This window comes from Mustela nivalis (assembly GCF_964662115.1).
Source record: "Mustela nivalis genome assembly, chromosome: 16".
NCBI lineage: Eukaryota > Metazoa > Chordata > Mammalia > Carnivora > Mustelidae > Mustela > Mustela nivalis.
Genome location: NC_139035.1, coordinates 56,752,070 through 56,776,257, shown reverse-complemented (window position 1 = coordinate 56,776,257; position 24,188 = coordinate 56,752,070). Strand labels below are relative to the sequence as shown.

The 24,188-nt window shown below is 35.6% G+C and overlaps 1 protein-coding gene across 2 annotated transcripts in view; it reads right to left on the bottom strand.

The window, feature by feature from the left end:
• The window catches only part of LYPLAL1 (lysophospholipase like 1), a 35,571-nt gene extending 11,774 nt beyond the window's left edge, over positions 1-23,797 (bottom strand). The window contains exons 1-3 of one of the 2 annotated variants that reach the window (XM_082703010.1): positions 23,629-23,797; positions 18,534-18,633; positions 837-1,006 (exon numbers count right to left, since the gene is read on the bottom strand). In XM_082703010.1, coding sequence (XP_082559136.1) covers positions 837-1,006; positions 18,534-18,633; positions 23,629-23,722 — 364 coding nt within the window. In that variant the 5' untranslated portion in view covers positions 23,723-23,797. The remainder of the gene's footprint in view (positions 1-836; positions 1,007-18,533; positions 18,634-23,628) is intronic. The other variant, XM_082703011.1, reaches the window with a different exon arrangement.
• Between the last annotated feature and the right edge of the window lie 391 nt (positions 23,798-24,188).

Below are 24,188 nucleotides of genomic sequence, written 5' to 3'. Positions count from 1 at the left end.
CAACTAATCTCATTTTCCTATGTATTACAGAAATAGAGATTTAAATAGCTTAAGTATTTAGTATTTTATTTTATATTTGTATTTATTATAAAATATTTGTATTTTAATATTTATTTTACCGAAAAAGTAAAGGGCATTAAGTAGAATAAACAATTTATGTAAAGGTACTTTACATCTCCTTGGAAACAGAAATTGCTGAAGGTATTGTTTTGTTTTGTTTTTAAAGATTTTATTTTATTTATTTATTTGACAGACAGAGATCACAAGTAGGCAGAGAGGCAGGCAGAGAGAGAGGAAGGGAAGCAGGCTCCCTACTGAGCAGAGAGCCCGATGCGATGCCAGGCTGGATCCCAGGAACGCTGGGATCATGACCAGAGCGGAAGGCAGAGGCTTTAACCCACTGAGCCACCCGGGCGCCCCTGCAGGTATGTTTAACAGGAATTTACAAACACCCTACTCCTCTGATACTAACCCTGAAGAGTTTACTTTTCATGAATTTGATATTTTGACGGCATATGCTACCTTAATCATGGCAAGAGTTTAAACATATTTATAAAACTTAAGCTAACTAAAATATTTTGAAAACCAAAATGAATAATCTCTTAATTGAAAATTAAGCATGGAATTCTCAAATTATGTTATTATCAGAAAGAAAATAAAGTTTCATGAGCTGTCGTTTAATATTTTTGAAACCCTTAATATGTAAACTCTATTTGAAACTATAAACAGGTCAAATGATATACAAGTGTCTCTAAATAATATTTCAAGTAAAGTTTAACGTATAAGAATAGAGCAAATTGAAAGAAATTTAAATTACCAACATTTAACGGTCTTACCTACTAATATTCTACTCTTCTTGATGCCACTTTTTACTTCATCATCAATCAAATCTGTAAGCACTTGACACATTACATTGATTGACTCAAGGTGTTCTGGGCAGTCATTAGATATTTTAAATCTGTCAAACCATACATTGGAGATTCCTCCTTTCATAGGAGTATATGGCCTGTTTAAAACCAAAACGGACAAAATAAAAAAGGAGAAGAAAATGAAGGGAAAGGGGATGTTATTAAAATGAATGTTTCAATTTCTAAAACACTGATGCGTTGAATAATTACAATCTCCTCCAAGTTCTATCAGTTAAAGAGTTCATACTGAAAGCAGCCTCTTGCATACTGAATTAACTTGCCTATACTTACACTGATCCCATTACCATTTCCTACTGCCAACTCAGAATCCTTCCCTATTCACCCCATCTTTTCGGATTCATAAATTCTCCAGAGAATTTCCATGAAAAAAGGAATTATAGATGTAACATATAATTATAATTATATAATTAATATATATAGGGTGCATGTGTTTTATTTATTTTTTTTTTCCTGCTCGATTTGATCAGGTCTACCTTTTTTTTTTTTAATTTGTTTTGATTTTTTTAGTCCCTTCACCCTCTTTAATGTAAGATCAATATTTTAGTATTCATAACTAACTGAATAATGTTTAATATCTCAAGAGTGGGAAAAAATGATTCACCACGATGTTTTTAAAAGGTGGTTAATTTGTAGCACTTAAGTATGGAAATATGACTTGATAATTTAAGAGCTTTCTTAATCACATCCAGATCATCCTTAGAATGAGGCCTCAATTTTTTTTCTTAAGAACTTTTTTTTTGGTCTTCTTAGGAACCTTCCAATTTTAGTATATGTGCTGCCGAAGCGAGCACTCTTCTTAGGAACCTTCAAATGAGAATTTAATGGGGTACAAATAATCTTTGGAAGCACTCATCAAACAGCTCTTCCATACTGTTTGCAACACTGGGGTCCCAAACTGGGTGCCTTATTGGACTTAGATTTTATGTGATCAGATGCTCTGAACTGGGTGCTCTGTTGAACAAGACTGATCTTCCAAGATGCTTTATATCTACATATGAGGTGAAATGGTTATAGTATCAGTGACTCTTAACCCATTCGTTGTCTGTTCCTACTCTGGAAAGCTCTGATAGTAAGTATGTGTCTATGGCAAGGTATTCAAAATGTTCTGTTTTAACCAATTACAATGGGCTTAAGCGTTCCTGTGTTTATACCCTATGTCAGTAAAGGTAAATGAAGGGGAACAAAAACAATCTTAGACTTTCCCATAAGCAAACACAGAAGTGCAGCAAGACACAGAAGATAAACATGGAGAACGAAGGTTTTCCAAAGATGAGGGAGAGGAGGGTTCAATCAAAGAAACTGTTTTCCACGTGGCAAAGTGTGTTTTCCCCTTATGTGACAGTGAAAACAGGGTTACATCCAATGCAAAAAAGACCTAGAAAACACAACCAGTGCTAAAAGCACCTATCATAATTTCAAAGAAATCTAAACCAATGATGACCACAGATGCAGAATACCTCCTGTATTTCCTACTCTGACCAAATCAGAGCTGGATGTATTCTCTCACCATCCAAAGTCAGTGAAATAGGAGTACGAAATGTACAGATAGAAGGGGGGAAAAAGGGCTCAAAAAACATCAAGTGAGATCTCAGAGTGCCTCCCTATACATGCTCTAGTGAGAAACATGTTTCCTGGGGAAAGACTAAGTGGAACTTCTGCAAACCCAAAGAGCTAGAAGTAGTCAATTCCTACTTTCTCAACCACTGTTATCAAAGGGGACTCCACAGTCTGTGCAGATCTGCCCTTGAGCAGCATCCACTCTAGGGGACCAAATGGGTGGTACAGGAGAGAGCGGAACTAATTTTTCCGTATTGATCATACCACTCCAAAATAAATGGACTTTTTGTGCCTGGAAATCAACAGGATTATATTTGGACAGTTTCTCGGAGAAAACTGAAAGCAGAGCTCATCTACAGAGGATCTTGTTTATTTACTAAAATAGAAGAATGTTATCAATATTACTTTGCAGCACCTTTCTAAAATTGGAATGCATATTTGAATATCCCCTATAAAATAGCACATAAAAAGAAATTTTCTTCTGGCTTATGAAGATCTACGGTATTTCGCAAAGACGGGACATTCTATGTGTGTGCTGTCGTGATGTTTTCCGGGGAATGTGGTTCTGCGCACCACTCCTCTCCATTGCATGGAAGCCATGTTTACCATCTGGAATATATCCTTGCATTTTTTTTTTTTTTGCATATACATTAGAACATGCATCTTTATAGGATTTTTTTTTTAGAGCACTATTTCCTTTTCAAAAATGAGATCGCCTATTTGCTTCCCCTTTGTGCATCATGCTTTTCCCCCTTCATGCTAACTTATGGGTGTCCTTCCTGATAGTTTGAACCCATCCTTTTAAATGACTATATAATACCATAAGATAAATATGTTCCACAGTTTCATCAGCCATTCCCCAAATAATGGGCATTTATTTGGTACACAGGTTTGAACCACTAAGAACAGTTCTGCGTTAAACATATTTGCATACATGTTTTTATGTACTGGGACTTTGAGTCCTATGAACAGTCCAAGAAACAGGACTACTGGATTGAAAGATATTAATTTTTATCTTAGCAGATGTTTTAAAGTTGTTACCATTAAGACTATAAAAAAATCACTTTTGTGCAAGAAAAGAGAACATCCTTTTGTCCACAGCCCTTAGAGCAATAGGTGCTAACATCCCTTAAAATACTAGCATTTAGGGGTAGCTGGGTGGCTCAGTGGGTTAAAGCCTCTGCCTTTGGCTCGGGTCATGATCCCAGGGTCCTGGGATCGAGCCCCACATCGGGTTCTATGCTCAATGGGGAGCCTGCTTCCTCCTCTCTCTGCCTGCCTCTCTGCCTACTTGTGATCTCTGTCTGTCAAATAAATAAATAAAATCTTAAAAAAAAATACTAGCATTTCAGGGTATCAACTATAGTTTTAAGTCAACTTTCTGGGAGTATAATTTACATACATAAAAGTAAACACTTAACTATATCGGTCCAAGATCTGCCAATATAATCATCTCCACAATGATACAGAATATTACCTTTACTTCACAAAATTCCATCCTGCCCCTTTGCCAGCAATTCCCATGTACTGCCCCAGGCAACCATGGAGTGATTCCTATCACTCCAGATGAGTGTTTCCTGTTCTAGAACTCTACATAAATGGAATTACCTATTTGTATCATTTGTTATTTTTGTCTATTGTGATTTGCTTTTCCTATTAGTTTAGGAGAGCACTTGGTCTATAACTGACACTTAAATAGTTGTCATTTGTATTTCAAGTATTTTTTAACATCATTTTTACATACTGACATTACATATTTATGGTGTCTTTTGAAAAAAAAATCAGATAAAAGACACTGCATTTGATAGAATCTTTCCTTAAAAAGCAACTAAAATTTCTAGGTCTCCTGATTTAAGAGGCTCTTCCTAATCCATTCATTTTCACACATGGAGCTCAAAAATTTCTAAGATTTTTGTTTTCATTTTTAGAGTAAAGTTGTGAAATTCCCTGGAATTTATTCCATACATGAAGTGTCATAGGGTTCAACTTTTTTCTCCCATATGGATATTCAATTGTGTCCATACTATTACTACTAAAAGGAAAAAAAAAATATTCCACATAGGTGAAATTCCATCTTTGCCGTATATTTAATTTCATAGTTCTGAATTATCTAGTTTCTCTCAACCTAAATTCTGTGAAATAATGAAGCCCTGATGCCCAACACATACACTACTTACAATAAATGCACTTCTTTCCGGTGCCTCTAGAATGGTACTCGTTCTATGTTATCCTTGTGGAAATCAAGAAAACAGTAAGTGAAATCACATCCTGAGCTGTGCTTCAGGTGAAGAACTCTGGTTGAGAAAGGCTCTATTTTGTTCTACTGAAGTATTTCTCTATCCTTGTGTTAGGATCATACAGACTGTATTGAAGTAGCTTCAGAGTGTACTGTTAGGTTGAGTAATGTTAGTTTCTTTCTCCCGACCGTCATCAAGACCAGTGTCGTCTTTTCAGACTCGTCCTGCCTATTCTTAGGCATCCACTCATTTTTATCTAAGAAATTAACTGCATATTTAAAAATAACTTCGAAAAATTCTCCTTATAAGTCCGTGTGGAGTTTTAACTAATATTGACTAATTTAACTAATAAATAATTAATAAATTAAATAAATAATAATTTAACTAATAATTAACTAATAAATAATTGTCTGGAAATTAACATTTTATGACAAAAAATTGTAAGGAGGAGAGATTTTTGCAGACTGAGCTCTTCCTAAGATCTGCCACATTCTCTTTTGGGGCTTCTCTTGTATTATTTTCCAGGCTTTCAAGGAGTGCAGAGATGATAAAATTCTGCATCAGATTTCTACCAGGACTCCACAGAATCCACTTTCTCCCTCATTCCTGCAGGCCTTCTGACCTCAGAAGCTGCTTGGCTCAAGAGAGGTAAATAAATTGGAATCAGAAGGGGAGAGAACACAGAAAGCATTCAAGCCACCCATCTCCCAGAATCCCTTTCTCAGGATTAACTTTCTTAAAGTACTCTGAAAATGAAAGCAGGTGCTTTCCACTAGTATTAATGTCAGTGTCAGACAAAATGAAATCCGAAAGTACATTCAATTGGTCATTGGAATCACAATGTTCTGAATGAAAACTGCATATATAACACTCACTTTAAAGTCTGAATTAGACTGTTACTCTTTTTAATTATTTCTACTTTCCTCTTGATTTTATTTTGCTATTTCTCTAAGTATTTATTTGTCTGTCTAAACACTTAAGTAAGGATGATATCATAGGCTAAAATCTGAATCATTCTGGGAACTCAGCCATTAATAGAAAAAAATGACACTCACTTAACTTTTTGTCTTTGACAGTGCCTTACTTAATCAGACACTTACGCTCCACGGAGGTGCACTCCCGATGTAAATTTCACGAATATAGGATTTTTTGTTCTCTCAATCCTCTAAGAGAATTACATTTTGTTCAAAAGAGATAGTTGGGAAAATTTAATAAGACAAAGAAAATTAGAACTTTTGTGTTAAGAAAATATAATCAAGAATGCAGAATTCTCTTAATACGTTAGAATAACCTTTAAAGAAGGCATAAAAATAAGGCTGTTTTTTAAAACAGCTAAACAAACTGGCCCATATGTTATACTCATTCACCTTTTCCCTCAAATAAATCACTTTATTAGCTAGTATAAAACAGCTCAGACATTACCACAATAAATAAATATGCTTGGCAAAGAACATCTGTGTGGCTCCTAAGTCAATCAATCAATCAAACACACTGGTAAAATATTAAGCTGGAATAAAATGTCCGAAGCTAAAAAACAAAAAAAGAGTTGACATTCAGTTTGATACCAAGTTCTGTTTTGATCTGTGTTCTTTAAAAGTTGTAAAATCAAAAGGTCATTCATAACCTTTATGATAGCATCACATGGCTTCAATCTTCCTCTGTGTCACTTCATAGAACTTCCCCAGCAATCACCAGGTCCAGGCACATTTTCCTCTTGTTTTCCTTCAAACAGGACGGTCTCATTATTGACCTAGGGGGTTTGCATCTGATACCCTCTCTATCTGGAATGCTCTGTGCCACACTTCTGCATGGTAGGGCTTGCACGGATCATTTAGGTCTCAGCTCAAATAGGGTAACGGAATATCCTATTTAAGTGTGTGTGTGTGTGTGTGTGTGTGTGTGTGTGTGTGTGTGTAGGGGAAATACACTTTAAATTGTTGGTTCAAAGAAGTGTATTCCATTATCCTATTTACCTGCTGTAACAATTTATTACTATTTGAAATGAATATATTAGTTGCTCTTATATTTTCCACTTATCTTTTCCACAGCAATACACTCAGTGCCAAGAGAAAGTATTTGTTGAATGATCAATGTCAATAATCATTTGTGTCACTGGGAGTAATTTGGGTCAGCTGGAAATTAGAGAATATCTAATATTGGTCTATTTTGCTCTGATTATCTTTTGACTTTGTATAGAATCCATATTGTGATTTCTAGGAAAAGGTCAAATTTTTCTTTTGTTGCTTAAAAAAATATATTTATAAGTTCTTACACACTAATAGGCATTTAAGTGTGCTCTTTAAAATAAATACCAAAGAAGTAAAACTATTTCTTCAAAAGAGCTGTTTCTAATAGATTCCTTACCAGTGAAGTGTACTTAAAATACAGATCTACTGGTATCAGGAAAGCGATCTCCCAATATTATGCTTCAGATAGAATTCAAATTTCAAGTGACAGAGCAAAAATGAATCCATTATTATCTGCACCTAAATCAAAAATACCTAACCCTGTTCTGGAATACATTTAATAAAAAATATAAACATACACTTCACTGGAAAAATAGTAATAAAAAAGTAGAGGAACTATGCAAATCTTATTACTGTTAAATCTTTCAAAACACCAAGAGCAATTTATATCATCATATAAGTTATTAATTGGCTTGTTAAAAAATTGCTATTATTTTTAAAATGGAAATTCTAATAGTAAGTCCAAACCAAGAAAACCTCTAATTACAAATACAACTAAAGTATGCTTTAGAAACAGAAATTTTTATTGAGCACTTCAATTAAATAGTCCAAATTAACAATGAAAAAAATGAGGCAATATTTTCCATTTAAATCAACACGGCAAGTTTATTGCTGACTTTTACTTAATATGCCCCAACTTAGCTGATTAAAAACATCTATTAAATAGGGTTGAGGAAAAGGAATACCTTATAGTCAAATGGCAATTTACAATTTAATCAAAACATACTGACATGCTGTAATAGACCACAACTTGGTAAATATAATAGACTACTGTTCTCCTTTTAAGTTCTTTAAAATATGTATGACTACTGAAAACAAAAATCATAACTGTGTCTTGATAGAGTTTTCAATGTATGTAAATGAAATACATAAGACAAGCATAATGGATTGGGGAGGAGATAAAGGAACCTATATGGTTGTATGTTTCCTACATTTCATGTCAAGTAAAAATCTAACTAGGTGAAAGGTTTGATATGGATCTTGTAATCCCTAGAACTAGAAGAAAAAAAAATAGGTGAATGGAATATTAACAAAATCCAAATTATCCATAAAGAAGATGGCACAGGGAGAAAGAGGAACAAAAAGCTGTAGACTTAAAGTCAAACAACATCACTAATTACATTAAATGTAAATGGTCTAAACAAAACACTTAAAAGAAACTAACACATCAGTTAAAGTGAAAAAAACAAAGCTCAGATACATGATGTCTGTAAGAAACCCACTTTAAATATGGCATAGATTGGCTAAAAGTAAAAAGATTAAAAAAAGACATACTATACTACTATTTGTTGTATGTAAGAATGCATTTAATTTTAGTATCTTGTTCTTGCATTCTGCTATCTTCCTAAAGTCACTTACTTCTAGTAGTTATTTAGTAGATTCCTTATTTTCTTTGTGTAAACAGTCATATCATCTGGGAATAATGGCACTGTTACTTTCTCCTCTTCAACGTTATTCTCTTTATTTCATTGTCTAGCCTTATTGCACCTGTCTGAACTTCCATACATTGTTGAACAGAATCAAGGACCTCTTTCTGCCCCAGGATATGGGCTCCCTGCTCAGCAGGGAGTCTGGTTCTCTCTTTGACCCTCACCCCACTTGAGCTGTCTCTCAAATTAAAAAAAAAAAAAAAAAAAAAACCACACACACACACACAAACTTTTTTTTATTTTTTAAAAGATCTCCTTCTGTGTAATCTTTGAGGGGAAGCATTCAATATTTCACCATTAAATATGGTGTTAGTTACAAGTTTCTAGCTATGCACCTTTTATTATGTTGAAGAAATATCATACTTTACCTAATTAGCTGAGTTTGATGAACTAGTTAAATGCTTTTTCTGTATCCTTTGAAATAAACATATTTTTTAATCTTTTGTTTTGTTAACACAGTGATTACACTGATGGACTTTCAAATGTTAAGCTAACTTTTCATTCCTGGAATAAACCCATCTGGTCATAATGTATTATCCATTTTATATGTAGCTGGATTTGATTTGCTAGTGTTTTGTTAAGGAATTTTACATATATGGTCATGAGGGTATTGATTTGTAATTTTCTTGAATGTATTCAAAATTTGTCATTATCAGGGTTATACTGGTCTCTTAATATGTGTTAGAAAATACTCCTGTTTCCGGAATTGTGTTAATCCTTACTTCCATGTTCAGTAAAATTTACTAGTGGAATTGGCTGGACATGAAAGTTTCTCGTGTGAAGGTTCTGATAATGAATTCAACTTCTTTCATAATAATGTAGGTATTCTGATTTTTATTTTACTTTTATGTCAGTTTTGTCATTTGTGTTTCTCACGGAATTTGTATCTTTTCTCTAATTGTTCAACTTTATTAGCATAGGCTGTTCATGCGAGTTCCCTTTATTGCCTTTAGGATTTGTGTTGATATCCTTTATTTAATTTCATATTTAGAATTATGTTGTTAATTTCCAAATATTTGGGAGCATTCCAGATATCTTATTGCTGTTGATTTCCAATTTCATTCCATTCTTGTCACAGAAAATATTCTGTACAATCTCAGTCTTCTGCTACTCATTGGTACTTATATTACGGTCTTCCTTCGATATACTCTCTTGGTGACTGTCCTACAAGCTTTTTCAGTAGAGTTCTATAAATGTTAATGTTCAAGGTAGTTTTAGTACAATTACTTATCAAATTTTATATCTGTCTAGCTATTCTTTTTCTAAATTGTCCTATTAGATCCTGAAGAATGAGTATTAAAAGCTTCAATTATGATTGTATATTAGTCCACTTCTCTCTTTAGTTCTGACAGTTTTCTTTGCATGTGTTTATAAGCAATATAATTAAGTACATGCCTATGAAGGATTATTGTCTTCCTCCTTAATATTTACTTTTAGCTTACAAATGTTCACTTTTATCTCTGGTAAGACCTTGAAGTATACCTTATTTAATAAAAATACAGTAGGTCAGCTATCCTATGTTTACTGTTTATACAGCATATCTTTTCCTTTCCTTTTGCTTTGTTTTGATTAGTCTTTTTCCAAATTTAAAATTAGTATCTCAAATAATCTCAAGAATTTAATAATAAAGACATTTAGAAAGTTGTTTCCAATAATACATTATATATTAACTGAATTTAAATAAAAGCAAATTTAAAAAATAAAAAGTTTCTCTTGCAAAAATGTTTTTTAAAATTCTACTTTAAATTAACCTTAATTTTCCAAAGTAAGAGCTCTCAAATTTTGATGCAGAGTAACTACACAGGTAGGCAGATGACATCCAAACCTGCTTCAGTTTTCAGAGGTAGGAAGGAAATTCTGTAATTTTTAAAATATAACTATGCTGGTATACCTGAGTACAAAAGGTTGGTAGACACTATAATCTACTTACATTAGAAGTGGTGCTCCTTAAATTGCAAATTATGAGCTCCATCTCATACCTGGTCAGTCAGAATCTAGGAGATTGTAACCTAAAAAATCCAGATTTTAATAATATCCCAGATAATTTTTTCTGGGAACAGTATATTTTAAAAACAATTATCTTCCAGTTTAAAATTTCAATTTCCCATTAACTGTAAAGCTTAAAAAAAAAAAAATCCTTCCAATTGGGTACTGACTCATGAACATTGGGGCCAGTATGCTAAGTTTAAAATGCCCCAAATAAAACACATAGCATGTTCAATATTCTCATAGATTCCTACCTTAACATCACACCGCCTTCTCCTTTTCCCAGATTTTCAATTTTTCCCAGCCTATGCTGTGTGAATCTCTCTTGAATTGAATGCTTGTGTTACATTTCCACCACAGTGACCTAGTTCAGACTTTAATGATTGCTACAGCAGTGGATCTCACCTCTGGCTGCATACAAGAATCAGAAATGAAGCTTTTAAAAATCTTTCTGCCTTGGCTACATCTCAAGCCAATTAAATCAAACTCTCTGGGGGTAACAACCAGATGGAATCGCAGATAAAATACAGGACACCAGTTAAATTTTAATTTCAGATAAACAATAAATACTTTTTATTTTATAAAAAATATACTATTTTTTATATTTATATTTTATATTTATATTTATACTATTATAGTAAGTATGTCCAGATATTATTTCTTTATTTGCTAAATAAAGCTGGCAACCCTATACTCTAGCATCTGTAATACTTCAATCACTGAAATGTATGTACATGATTAGCAACCCATATATATATAACCCATTGTGAATTGGAGTTTAACAATTCTGAAAGCTACTGCCTTAGAAGGGTCAGCAAACTTTTCCTGGAAAAGCCAGAGTAAATATTTTAGGCTCTGTGAACCATACAGTCTCTTTGGTGACTACCGAAATCCCTTTTGTAGCACAAAAGCAACCACAGATAATATGCAAATGAGAGAGTGTGGTTGTATTCCAGTAAAACTTTATTTATAAGAATAGGTGATTGGCCATATTTAACCCACAGGCTGTAGTTTGCTGACCCTATTCTAGACTATCAGATCATTTCAGATTTCCATTTTGTTATTTAATATATTCATTATTTTTCTCAGCTTTACAACTGTTAGCCCAAATATTCCTTGAAAATACAACCCACACACATAGGCTTGGAAAATTTCTTCAAGGATTATCAGCAATTAATTCTTTGGATAATATTTCTACATCCTGTCTACAAGGAATTCACAGATTACTATTAATAACTAACATTTATTTGATACTTATTTTATGTCAGACATCATGCTAAGGATTTACACATATATTCAGTAACATCACATATTCTCAGGACAACTCTTTGAGGTGGATACAATTATTAGTTCCATTTTGCACTTCAAGAAAATGGGACACCAATAAGGGTAAAATACCTTGCTCTCAGGATCTTATAGCACTTGAGAGAAATCCAGATGGAAGCCAGAGCCTGCTTAATCCAATCATATTTTTAACCACTGTACCATGATAATTCTATGTATCTTCAACAGTCTACTGAACGATATTATATCTCGAATATTTCCCTTACCTATTGGTCTAACACTGTGGCAAAAATGAGGAGTATTACAGTACTGGTTCTTACTTACAGTGCATAAAATCTGAAGGGACCTAAAATTCAAAAAGTTAATGACTAAAGGATTTTGGATATCTAGTCCAAATTGTTCATTTTAGACATGTGAAAATTAAGATCCAGAACTGATAAATTTTTCATTAACAGCCTTCACAATTTTATTTAAAGTAAGAATTAGATGACATATTTCTAAAAGTCTTCACTTTTCCTCCTTAACTGAAGTACTCTCCAAGACTCGACATTGTATAGCATGTATCAGATTGCTGATTCAAAGTAATCAGAAGAATCACAAGTGATTCATTGCTCATATCAACTATATTGTCACTCTGGATATGTATCACATAACTTTTGCTAATATATAAAAAATATATATTTTATATATAGAATATATTATATATAAATATATTATATATTCTATATATAAAATATATTTATACATTTTATATATTTATCTATATATAAATATATAAAATACTTAAATATAAATGGAATGAAATGAATAAAATATAAATGTAACTATACATATTTATAAACCTTATATCCATTCACTAAGCTTAGAAATAATCAACAAATTAGTACTCTGTTCCTGTTTTAATACTTCTATGTATTTTTCTTCTCAGTCTGTTATATCTTAGAGGTTGTCAAATTATAAAGTAGATATCATTGTAAAAGCAGCAATTTTGTGATTAAGAAAAAATACTTAAAGAATTTTGAGTGTACAAAGAAAAAAAATCACATATCTATCTATATATATTTTTACCTAAATACATGAGTAAACTGCTAAGCTGAATTAGTGATACTGAAAGCAGTTTATTTGATAACTGATAGATAACCCTTAGAAAGCCTCAGCAATAAAATTAGAAACTGTTTTTAAAATAAATTAATGCTACTAAGTGTTTGGTGAAATGGGTATCCTGATACACTACTGGTAATAATGCAAACTGTCTGTTCTTGGAAAACAATTTAGAAGAGTTAATCCCCTAGAAAAAAAGAAACTGACTATAAGTCCTCTGAGTACTTTCTAGGAATTTTTCCTGAAGGAAAATCAGAAATAGGATAAACAGACATACATAGTGGTAAACTGAGGATAAAAACTAAAACAGTCTACAACAGAATAAATTTTAAAGAATATTCTGTAGCTATTAAACAGTTTTCTGTATTTCAATACAAAATCATCATAGGAAGAAATCATCAAATACAGCATTAGGTGAAAAAAAGGAAGAATTTATAATTGTATGTTTAGTATGAACTCACATTTGCAAAACTAAATAAGCCAGACATTACAGATATTAAAGAGAGGATGAGAGTCTTAACAGTAGCCATGTACTTTTTATAATACTTGTCGTTTACTCAAGTTTTTACTTTTAGTTAGGAAAATGTAAAAGGTTTCCAAAATGTTGTTCCTCTAGGATAAATTTTTATTAACTATATTTATATAAAATCACCACTAACAGTTCTAAAACCTGAGGGCATTAGGGCTGGACTGATTGAATAGCCTGGAAAAGGAATACCGAAAAGAGGCCAGACGGTGAACAAGAGTCATAATACCTACCCACCAAACATAATTTAATGGGAAAAAAAAAACTAAGAAACGACCATCTGTGGGACAGAAAATTAGGCCTAAAAATATGAAAACCCTTAAAATGTATTACATTTAATTCACAATGAAATTAAGGAAACATCGTCACCAATTTCAATAGGACAAGAGAATAAAATATTATTGAACGGTAAACACTATCTAGTGTCTTTACTCCTTCAAGGCTGCTAACGCTCCTGTATTTAAGTAAAAAATAATCTGGAAATACATTAAAACAGCAAGGAAATAGCATATGCCAAAAGTACAATGAGATGTAAGATGAACTAAAACTGAAAAATCCTCAGTCACCAAAGATATGGTTCAAATTTGAAAATGAAAATAGTTCAAATCTTTTAATTTTAAATTACAGATTAAATACAGTTTCTAATTGCTCTGAGAGTCTGAAACATCTGGAAGCAAGACTTGCTGATTTCTGCACTATTCATAGGACAAAAGAAAAATGATTTCACAGTAATGTTGAATTAGATTTTCTAATATAATAAAATACTGAACCAGTTCTTGCTTGTTATACTTGCCTGTTGTAAGATCCCTCCTGACATTTGGAAGATCATAAAATCGAAAGGTCTAGAGCCATTGGTAATCCTTGATCAGTACCATTTGATTTCCAATGTGTGAAAGGACCAAAGAAATACAGCAGAGCTACAGAATGTACAACTTACTAAATATCTGACACAAAATAACTTTGCTAGGTCGATTGAGGGTTCTGGTATTTACGTTTGAAAACAATAAACATGTACAAACTCACTTGATTTGTATATTGACAGCAAATTAACTGGCATTACTATCCTTATTCATATGTGTTTCATTAGGGGCCCCTGGGTGGCTCAGTGGGTTAAGTCTCTGCCTTAGGCTCAGGCCCTGATCTCAGGGTCCTGGGGTCGAGCCCCATATCGGGCTCTCTGCTCAGCTGGGAGCCTGCTTCCCCCTCTCTCTCTGCCTGCCTCTCTGCCTACTTGTTATCTCTGTCAAATAAATAAATAAAAATCTTTAAAATTAAAAAAAAAAGTCATATGTGTTCCATTTCACTCTCTTATTTGATGCCTCTAATCAAGGATAGAGGTCTGAGATGTAATATTCCATGATGCAGATCTATAGATCTTACTTATAGTAAAAACATATATATACACTCTTTCTGAAAATTTTTGAAAAGTTCTTGAATTCCTGAATGGGAAACTGCAAAGTTTATTCAATTGTGAGGTTTTTATTTCTTCATTTTAGGAATCTTAGAGCCAGTGAAAACAGGGAAGCAAAGCTTCACAATCCCATGCTCTCAAGAGTAAATTCTGAAGGCAAGTGGAATTTTGTATTTAATGTTTCTGACCTCAAGTAATTAAATCTAAAAATAAAGAAAGCCTAGTACATAAAGACCTGTTCTTTGGTGCAATCTCAACTTCTTTTTGTATTGATTCGAAGACAATGATGCCATTCATACTTTAATTACCTCAGATATTTGTTTTTCTAAAATATAAACAGCTGACCACACTGCAACCTCCCCCCCACATCCGCCCCTAATGGAGAACCAAGATACTAATCACCTGGTACGTGCAGGAATAGATGTGTAATTTATTTATTTTTTATTTTTTAAGGTTTACTTATTTATTTGACAGACAGAGATTACAAGTAGGCAGAGAGAGAGAGGGGGAAGCAGGCTCCCCGCCGAGCAGAGAGCCTGATGCAGGGCTCGATCCCAGGACCCTGGGATCATGACCCGAGCTGAAGGCAGAGGCTTCAACCCACGGAGCCACCCAGGCGCCCCTAGATGTGTAATTTAAAGCGGGGTTTCTCAGCCTGGGCACCACTGTGATTTGAGGCTGGAGAACTGTCTGTTGTGGGCGCTGTCCCATGCGGTATAGGACATTTAGCGTCATTTAGCCGGTAGATGCCCGGAGCCTGTCAGGCTGCCTCTCCTGCCAGCCGTGACAACCAAAATGTCTCTGAAACACTGCAGATGTGCAAATGTTCTGAGGGAGAATCATCCTTGCTTGAAAACTACAATTTAAATCATCTCATCATTTAAAAAAAAGGAAATCTTACAAGTTCAAGCACTATTTGATCTAGGAGAGTCTCCCTCACACATTATAAATGTATGGGACCTCCTTTTTTTAAAAGTCTGAAATTACACTGCCCAAAATGGTAACTCCTAGTCACATGGAGCTATAAAGCATTGCAACCTGTAGCTAGTTTAACCAGTTACTGAACTTTTACTTTTATATTATGTAATTTTTTAATTGAAGTATAAGTAACATACAGTGTTCTATTAGTTTCAGGTATACAACATGCTTCAGGTATATAACAATTCTATATATTACTCAGAGCTCATCCGGTATATGTAGCCGCCACCTGTCAAATGTTATCACATTACTGACTATATTCCCTATTCATCTCTGTGACTTATTTATTTTATAATTGGAAATTTGTACCTCTTAATCCCATTTACCTGCTTCACCTATCCCCCACCCACTTCCCCTCTGGCAACCATCAGTTTGTTCTCTGTATTTAATAATCTGTTTTGGGGGGTGCCTGGGTGGCTCAGTCATTTGGGTGTCTGCCTTTGGCTTAGGTCATGATCCTGGGATGGAGCCCTGCTGCGGGCCCCCTGCTCAGCGGGGAGCCTGCTTCTCCCTTCCTCCCCACTTGTGCTCTCTCTCGCTATCTCTGTCTCTCTCTCTCAAATAAGTAAGTTAAAAAATCTTAAAAAAAAAAAAAAAAGAATGTTTTTTGGTTTGTTTCTTTGTTTGCTGGTTTTATTATATTCCATATATAAGTGAGATCACGTGGTATTTGTCTTTCTCTGACTTATTTCACTTAGCATAATACCTCTAGTTCCATCCATCTTGTTGCAAATGGCAAGATTTCATTCTTTTTTATGGCTGAGTAATATTCCAGTGTGTGCGAGTATACACACATACACGCACCACATCTTTATCTGTTCATTTATTGATGGCACGTGGGTTGCTTCCATATCTTGGCTACTGTAAATAATGCTGCAATAAGAAAAACACAGGAGTGTATCTATCTTTTCAAATTAAGAGTTTCTGCTTTCTTTAAGAAGTAATTATTTATTTAATATAAATTTAATTGCTCGACCAGCATCCAAATGGAGAAGTGTTGCAAAGGTAAAATATATACCAGATTTCAAAGATTTAGAATGAATAAAAAAATGTAATTTATCACTTTAATAATTTTATACTGACTACATGTTGAAATGAAAATATTTGGGATATAATTGGTTAAGTAACACATATTTTAAAATGAATTTACTTGTTAGTTTTTCCTTTTTTTAATGCAGTGTCAGAACACTTAACTTTACATGTTAGCTCATATTACATTGCATTGGTACGCATGGTCCAAAATGTTTCATGGTCTGTTCAAATACATACTGATGATGAAAATATATAATACCCCAAAGTTACCATGAATTCAGTAAAATATTTCAGTGATTTTTATATTTTACTTAAACACAACAGCATCCACAGATGATACTGAGTATCCATGGAGATTTTTGGATTCTCAGAAATATTTTGGGCCTAAAGTTTGAAATCCACTGATCTGGAACACATATCAATACTGCTGATAATATAAAATTCATAAGCTGAAAGCATTAATTCTAGAATCTGTTTCCAATGATCTTCCATTCAATTTACACAATTATGTTTATATTCAGGCTGAAATGAACTTCTCTCTCCCATCTCCATAGGAATACCACTGTCCTTCTCCTTCCAAACTTCACTAAAATGAATAGCAAATGACAAGCTCTTTTGACATTTCAAAGGCATTCAACTGAAACAATACCCCTTGGTCAGCAGGTCTTTTATTTGCACCACCAAACTACTAAACTCCTTTAAAATTATATTAACTTTTTTTAAAATCTTAAATTTTATGACATTATTTTATTTATTGTTTTACCTCTTTCAATTCTATCAACTAAGTAAGTAAAATCTTAATTGCACATTAAAAAGGTCCTTGAAGGGGCGCCTGGGTGGCTCAATGGGTTAAAGCCTCTGCCTTTGGGTCAGGTCATGATCCCAGGGTCCTGGGATTGATCCCCCGCATCGGGCTCTCTGCTCAGCAGGGAGCCTGCTTCCTCCTTTCTCTCTGCTTACTTGTGATCTCTGTCTGTCAAATAAATAAATAAAATTAAAAAAAAAAAAAAGGTCCTTGAAGTTCTGGTTCTGATTCTCCTTAACACTAAGTTAACAGAAAAATAAGAACAAAATGCTTGTGTATAAGCACACAGAATAATTAATAAGGATAAATCAAGAACAGATAATGGGAAATCAGAGGGGGATGCAGAACTCAGTATATAATTTTGGTTACCCAAAAAAGGATTTGCAAACCCCAGTTTAAAGTATGTGCTCAGGATAAAAGCCTATGCAGATGCTAACTTAATAACTATAAAAAGCAGTATGACTTCAAAACTATACCAATCTCATGACTGTGCATTTTATTAAACACATTTATGGGTTATATAATCTATTTATTAAGCAGTCAATTCCATATTCCTATTATGGCTTACAGATTCAAAAAACTTAACATTGTTTTTAAATCTTTTTAAGTGTAGAAAGAATGCCCCAAAACCCTTTGCCTGAAATTATGAACTCTGGCATAACTAAATTATTAGAAAGCTTATACTTGTTGGGAGCTATTAGTTTCTTTTTGGGGTAAACAAAGGGAAAAAAAGAGAATTTGAAAGATGAGCAATGTGCAGGGCCAGAGTGCTTAGGACAAAGTTTCAGAGCTTCAGGGAATGTTTTACAAAGAGGAAAGAAATGACTTGTCTCACAAAACTTGGCCCCACTGTGGAACTGGGGAGAAAAAAAAAAGTTCTAGAAAAAAAGGTACCGCAATTCAAAATACTTTAAATACAGAATGAAGTCTCAAGAACATTTAGCTGTTGTATCTGTTTATATACATTCTATGCCACAGTTATGCTGAGCAGTGAGAGAAATTACTACATACCTGGGAGGGGCTGTTGGATAAATAATTTTTATGTGTTGGAATGTTAACTCTTGATTTAAAACCTGCTGGATCCATTTTCTCAATCTTTGTCCAGAATCACCTGATGGATCACAAAATATCGATTAAGACAAAACATTTTGACAACACAGTGTATTTAAAAGCATTCTAGAACTTTCATATCACACAGAGGCTGGAACACAGAATACAAAAAAATCTCCATATGTAAAAATAACTCCACAGAAGCCAGTTTATCAACATGAATTAATTGATCAGGCATTAATAACCAAAAATTATTTAGAAAGTTTTACTCCTAACTTCACCACTGATCACTTTAAAGACCTTGTTCAAGTTTGAGTTTCAAGTTTCCTTGTTTGTTTAAATGGTAAAACAGGCACAAATAGATGAAGTAAATTATTTTCCTAAAAAAATTCTGTATCTGATTTTAAACACTGTCATTTCTTATCTTACCTGTAAAAATAGTAAATTTCTGAAGCAAATATAAACTTTTGTAGATGGAAAGATCTAAAACAATTTTCCTGGTTAAAATAACAAGTTCAAAAGGGGTATTTAGCAAACTTTATTTTTAACTTGAAGAAACCTAAATTTAATTTTGATAACACATTTATGTGATGTAAAATAACAATTATACATCCCAAGGCTAAAAAATAACCAAAATCCATGCAAGAATTAAAGTATGGATATTTCCATTAAAAAATGGAAGGAAATTAGGTCCATGTTATATAGTCCTGAAGAGAAAATTTTAAAGGTAACAACTTTTAATTTTTTTGGATCAGCTCATTAGACATCAACTCAGAGTCTATCTACTGAATACCTGTCACTGAGTCAGGCACTGTGCTCACTGTTAGAGAGGCGGTGATGGCAAGGAAGAAAGAGTCCCTCCTCTCACGGAGGACACAGTTTACTGTGAGAAACACACACAAGTCAAACAATCACACATGAACATGAGAGACAAACAGAACCACTGCGAAGATGAGACACCGGGTGCTGCCATGTTTTACTCCATTCAGAACTGACCCAGCTAAGGAGTTCGGGGATAACATCAGAAGATCAGCTCTGCAAAGCAAAGTTCAGTTTGTATTTTAGCCATTGAGTTAGTTGTTTATTTAATGCGTAGATCACACATGACACAAACTGACCCAGTTTTCAAGACCTACCGGATGGTGAAAAGTTGAGGCAAACGAGAAAAGACCATTTTGGACAGAATATGGCAAACGCTAAGATCCTTTCCAGGATGGAGGAGGAGGACATCTAAGACTGAGGGCAAGAGCAGTGAGCACAAGACGAGGCTGGAGAAACAGTAGGGATGTGGCAAATCCTAACAGCAGGAAGTTACTTTTTGGCAGAAAGGTGGCTGTCTTCTAAAGGGTCACTCTGGCAACTGTGTGATGACAGAAGGGACAAAAGTAGGTGTGGGGAGATCAGTTAGGAGGTGACTGTCCAGAGGACATGCTTCAGTTAGGGGTCTAGCAATGGCATGCACGGGGATAGGTGCAAGGATCCTTAGGAGAGAAAATAAATGGGTATTGGTAATAGATTGGTTATAAGGGCAATGGTGGAAGGTTTCAAGGATGACAGCGAGGTGTCTGGCCAGGATAACTGAATGAACAATGGAACTACACACTGAGACAGGAAACACATGAATCAGCAGGTCTACACTCGCTACACTGCCTACAAGGTCCTCTACCTGGGGTTGAGCAAACTATAGCCAGCTGGAAGGCAAAAGCCAAAAGCCGTACGCTATGAATGGTGTTTACATTGTTAAAGAGTTGCTAAAAAAATAAAGAAAAAGGAGAAATAGGAAGGGAGGCAGAAAAGAAAAATGTGAAAGAAACCATATCTGGTTCGCAAAATCTGAAACGGTTGCTACCTGACCCTTTACAGGAAGTTTGCTGACCCCTGCCTCCTATCACCTGCGCCAGGATCCTCTGGGTATCCTGGCCTACCCCTCTCCCACCAGGGAAAACGCCTGACTTGCTGTTCCTGTGAATGTCAGGGAACCTACCTCAGGGCCTCTGTCCTGCTTTCTCCCTTGTCTGCAACAGTCTAACCCAACACCCACATGATTCACTCACTCAGGTCTAGCTGCTGAAGTACCACCTTCAGAGTGAGGCCTACTCTGACCACCTTAGCTAAACTATCACCCCCAATACCTCCCCTCCTTCATCCTCCTTGTCTTGCTTTCTCTTTTTTCCACAGAACTCACTACTATCCACTATACAGTATTTCCTCCAATGGAATGTAAGGTCCACAAGAGCCAGAACTTTTCGTTTGTTTCGTTCATTAATATATGCCTGGAGCCTGGAACAGTGAGTCACTGCACAGCGGCCATATAATAGATATTTCCGGAATGAATGGATTAATAAATGAACGACTATGAGGCAGTTGGATAAACATGTCCAGAACTCAAAGGAAAATTAAAATAGAGACACAAATGTATGTTACTATATAGAGGAAAACATAGAATCCTAGGCCATACGTGCACATTAGCCTGCAGGGAAAAATGCAAAATGAAAAGAGACCACAGAACCAAATTCTGAGAAGCCCCAACATTAACAGACAGAACAGGATGAGACTGGAAAATCAATTATATGGAGAAAACAGGTTAGTAAGTACCAAGAAAGTCTTTCAAGAACATCGAATGTTGCAGATGGTTCAAATAAGAAGATGACTGAAAAATGTTCCCCACATTTAGCAACACAGCGGTTACTAGTAAAGTTACTAGTAACTTCACTAAGCGCCAACTCAGTTCGCTTTGATTTACTGCATGAGGAAAAAGCAAGATATGCATAATTTGGGTCTGTGTGCACCTTATAGCGCAGTTTGGGAATTACGAATTAATTCTGGGAATTACAAATAATGGATACCATTAAAAGAAGTGCCGTAATGTTCCAAAGGAACATACAACAGAGTGAACTAATCTAAGCTGGGAAGCTGAACGAAGCTAATTAAACTATTACTTGCTTTTATCATCCTGAAACAAGGTACCTGTTTGGTATTTTAGGTGTAGGAATGGCTCAAATTAAGTTGGCTATGTATTACTCACATTCTCATACCTTCTTCTATGACTATCATAGCCTAGGAGAGAACTTCAGCCTTTTAGGATGAAAAAACAACAAAAAAAAGCAACAACAACAAAAAAACTGCCTCTGAATATACTTTTCCAACCCTGAAAAGCAAAACTTAATGCTACAAAGTAACACCCACTCATCCATTCACAAGGCCCACTTTTTAAAAAAGCCTGCACTTTATTCAAAGAGCATGTAACAACTATTAAAACGGGTTGCCTGTATTTAGATTAAGCAGAACCCAAACACCTATAATATAACCACATATAGTAAGTCTAACGTAAAATTATACTCCTCATACAGATTTTAATTTACTGCAATGGAGCTCTAACTATGTGGAAATTGCATTTCATTTGCATAATTAGCAGAAGAATTCTTTGGATAAACTCTGTTCCAAAGTACAAAAGGAAAAATATATATTTAGGGTTTACAATTTATAAAAATGTAAGTAATTTGAAATTGAAGAGTAAGGATGGTACTTGAAGCAAAGTGGCCCACGGGAAAAAAGAAAAGTCTAGGAGTATTTCCTAACAATATTACAAAACACTTATTTATTACAAAGGCTACAGTATCTGGGAATTTCTGGATGCTTATATATGAACCCCCATGGAGCCCCAAATAGTACCAGGAACAGTCTCTTAGTTGTAAGGCTTTGGTGTCCTCCTAGACACCTCACTTCACCACTCTAAATATATTTCATTAGCGAAGTCCTTCCCATTAAACATCTTTGGCCCATTTCTTGCCTATTTCCAAAATGAAATAGCCTAGCTCAGAGTTTTTCCACCTTACCCTTCCAGAGTCAGGGAGATCTGGGTGCGAATCCTAACTCCACTACCACTCACGGCAACAGCCAAGTGACCTTGAGCAAGCTGTTCAACTTATCAGGGCTAACTGCCCATTTCCAGGTCTCCACCTTGTACCTTTCCAATATCCTCCACTACCCAACTACAAGTCTCAGCTCAAAGTCCATGTTCTTAAGTCAAATCGGTAAAATCTCAGCTCTTCATCTTCCAAATGCCTTAATATGCCTAACCACAGTTTTTTTCCTTACAATTCTCTTGGCAGTAAATCATGTACCATCTTGTGATCTCCCATCCACTGCTGACTCAAACTAATTGAATTGTTTTTGTTTTTAACTTTAGGTAGGCGCTCTGAGGACACCGGCTGCATCTCATTTCTTTAAAAAAATATTTCCCAAGAACTTACCCTAGGCCAAGCACTAGGGATGCAGAGATTAAAATAAGGGTCCTTCCTCTTGAGGAAGGGAAAGTGAAGGGGGAAAGACAGGCTTAAGTCATTACAGAGGAGTGTAAGGAAAGCTATACAGAATGAAGCACACACACCACTAAGGGCGGGCAGGGGAAGGAAGGTATCTGTCCTGGGGACTGAGAGTGGACTCTGTGCTAGTATCTCGGGGGCTTCAGGACAGGAACGGGAAAGAGAAAGAAGGAGGAAGGAATAGCAAGAAAGAGAGGAAAGGGAGACAGTACTCCAGGCCTGGCACAGCGCCTCGCGGAAAGGACATAAATATTAAGTTAACTGTCTCAACTGTCCACAGTGGTACGAGAGACTGGAAAAATAAAGTGGCAAATTATCTAAGGCGGTTGAAAATCCCGATCACTAACAGCTGACGCTGGAGAGTACTAAATCCTTGGTGTCTAGTAGACAACTTACCTTACTAACTTGCTTCTTAAACTCGAGGGAGAACAGGGAGGGGGAGGGGCGGTAGCAAGGGTTGCAAATGGAGAGAGTGTTGCGGATGGAGGGATGGCCCAGTGGTGGGACGCAAGGGCCATCAGGGAGCACGATGGGCCCATGATCGAAAAAGGGAATACACGGTGGAGAAGGCCCGGTGTCCGCAGCCGCGGGGTGAGCGAGGCGAGGGTCGCCCTCCCCGAGTCCACGGAGCCCTATCGAGGCCCAGCGACTCCTCCACTAGGGCAACACTAGGGGACCCCAGGGGAGGACGATTCCCAAGTAGAAAACTAGGATGTAAAACTGTAATCCACCTGAGCCGTGCAGGAAGATCAGAGAGGCGCTGTGCCTCCCAGCCGGCGACACGATGCAACGCTGCAACCGCACTGAGCCCGACACAGACGCCATCGCCGCGGCCCGAGGAGTTTCGTGGGCCCCGCCCCTCCGCCGCCCCGCGGGCCCCGCCCCTCCGCCGCCCCGCGGGCCCGCGCACGTCGGCACGCAGGGGGCGCGCCTGGAGACGCGCATGCGCGACGGGGCTGGTATGGTCCTGCCTTTGGGTCAGGTCTGAGCTATATCTTGCTTCCCTGAGAGTCTGGTTTTGCAGAGGGTTGTTTTGTGCAGGTGACAGCTTCGATAAGGCTAGTGGGTACATTTATTTGCTGCAGGATTTTTAACTGCCACCGTGAAATTCAGGATTGGCTTTTTATTTGGAGAAATATTGGTGTTATTATGTTCACAGTTTAACAGAAAATCCTTCCACTTCGGGCCTTGAACAGGATGTTTGTAGCTTTTTATATGCAAAATAAGACTATATAATATAACTATATTATGTGACTATATAATAACTGTAGTTTTAAAAAATAGTTTTAGA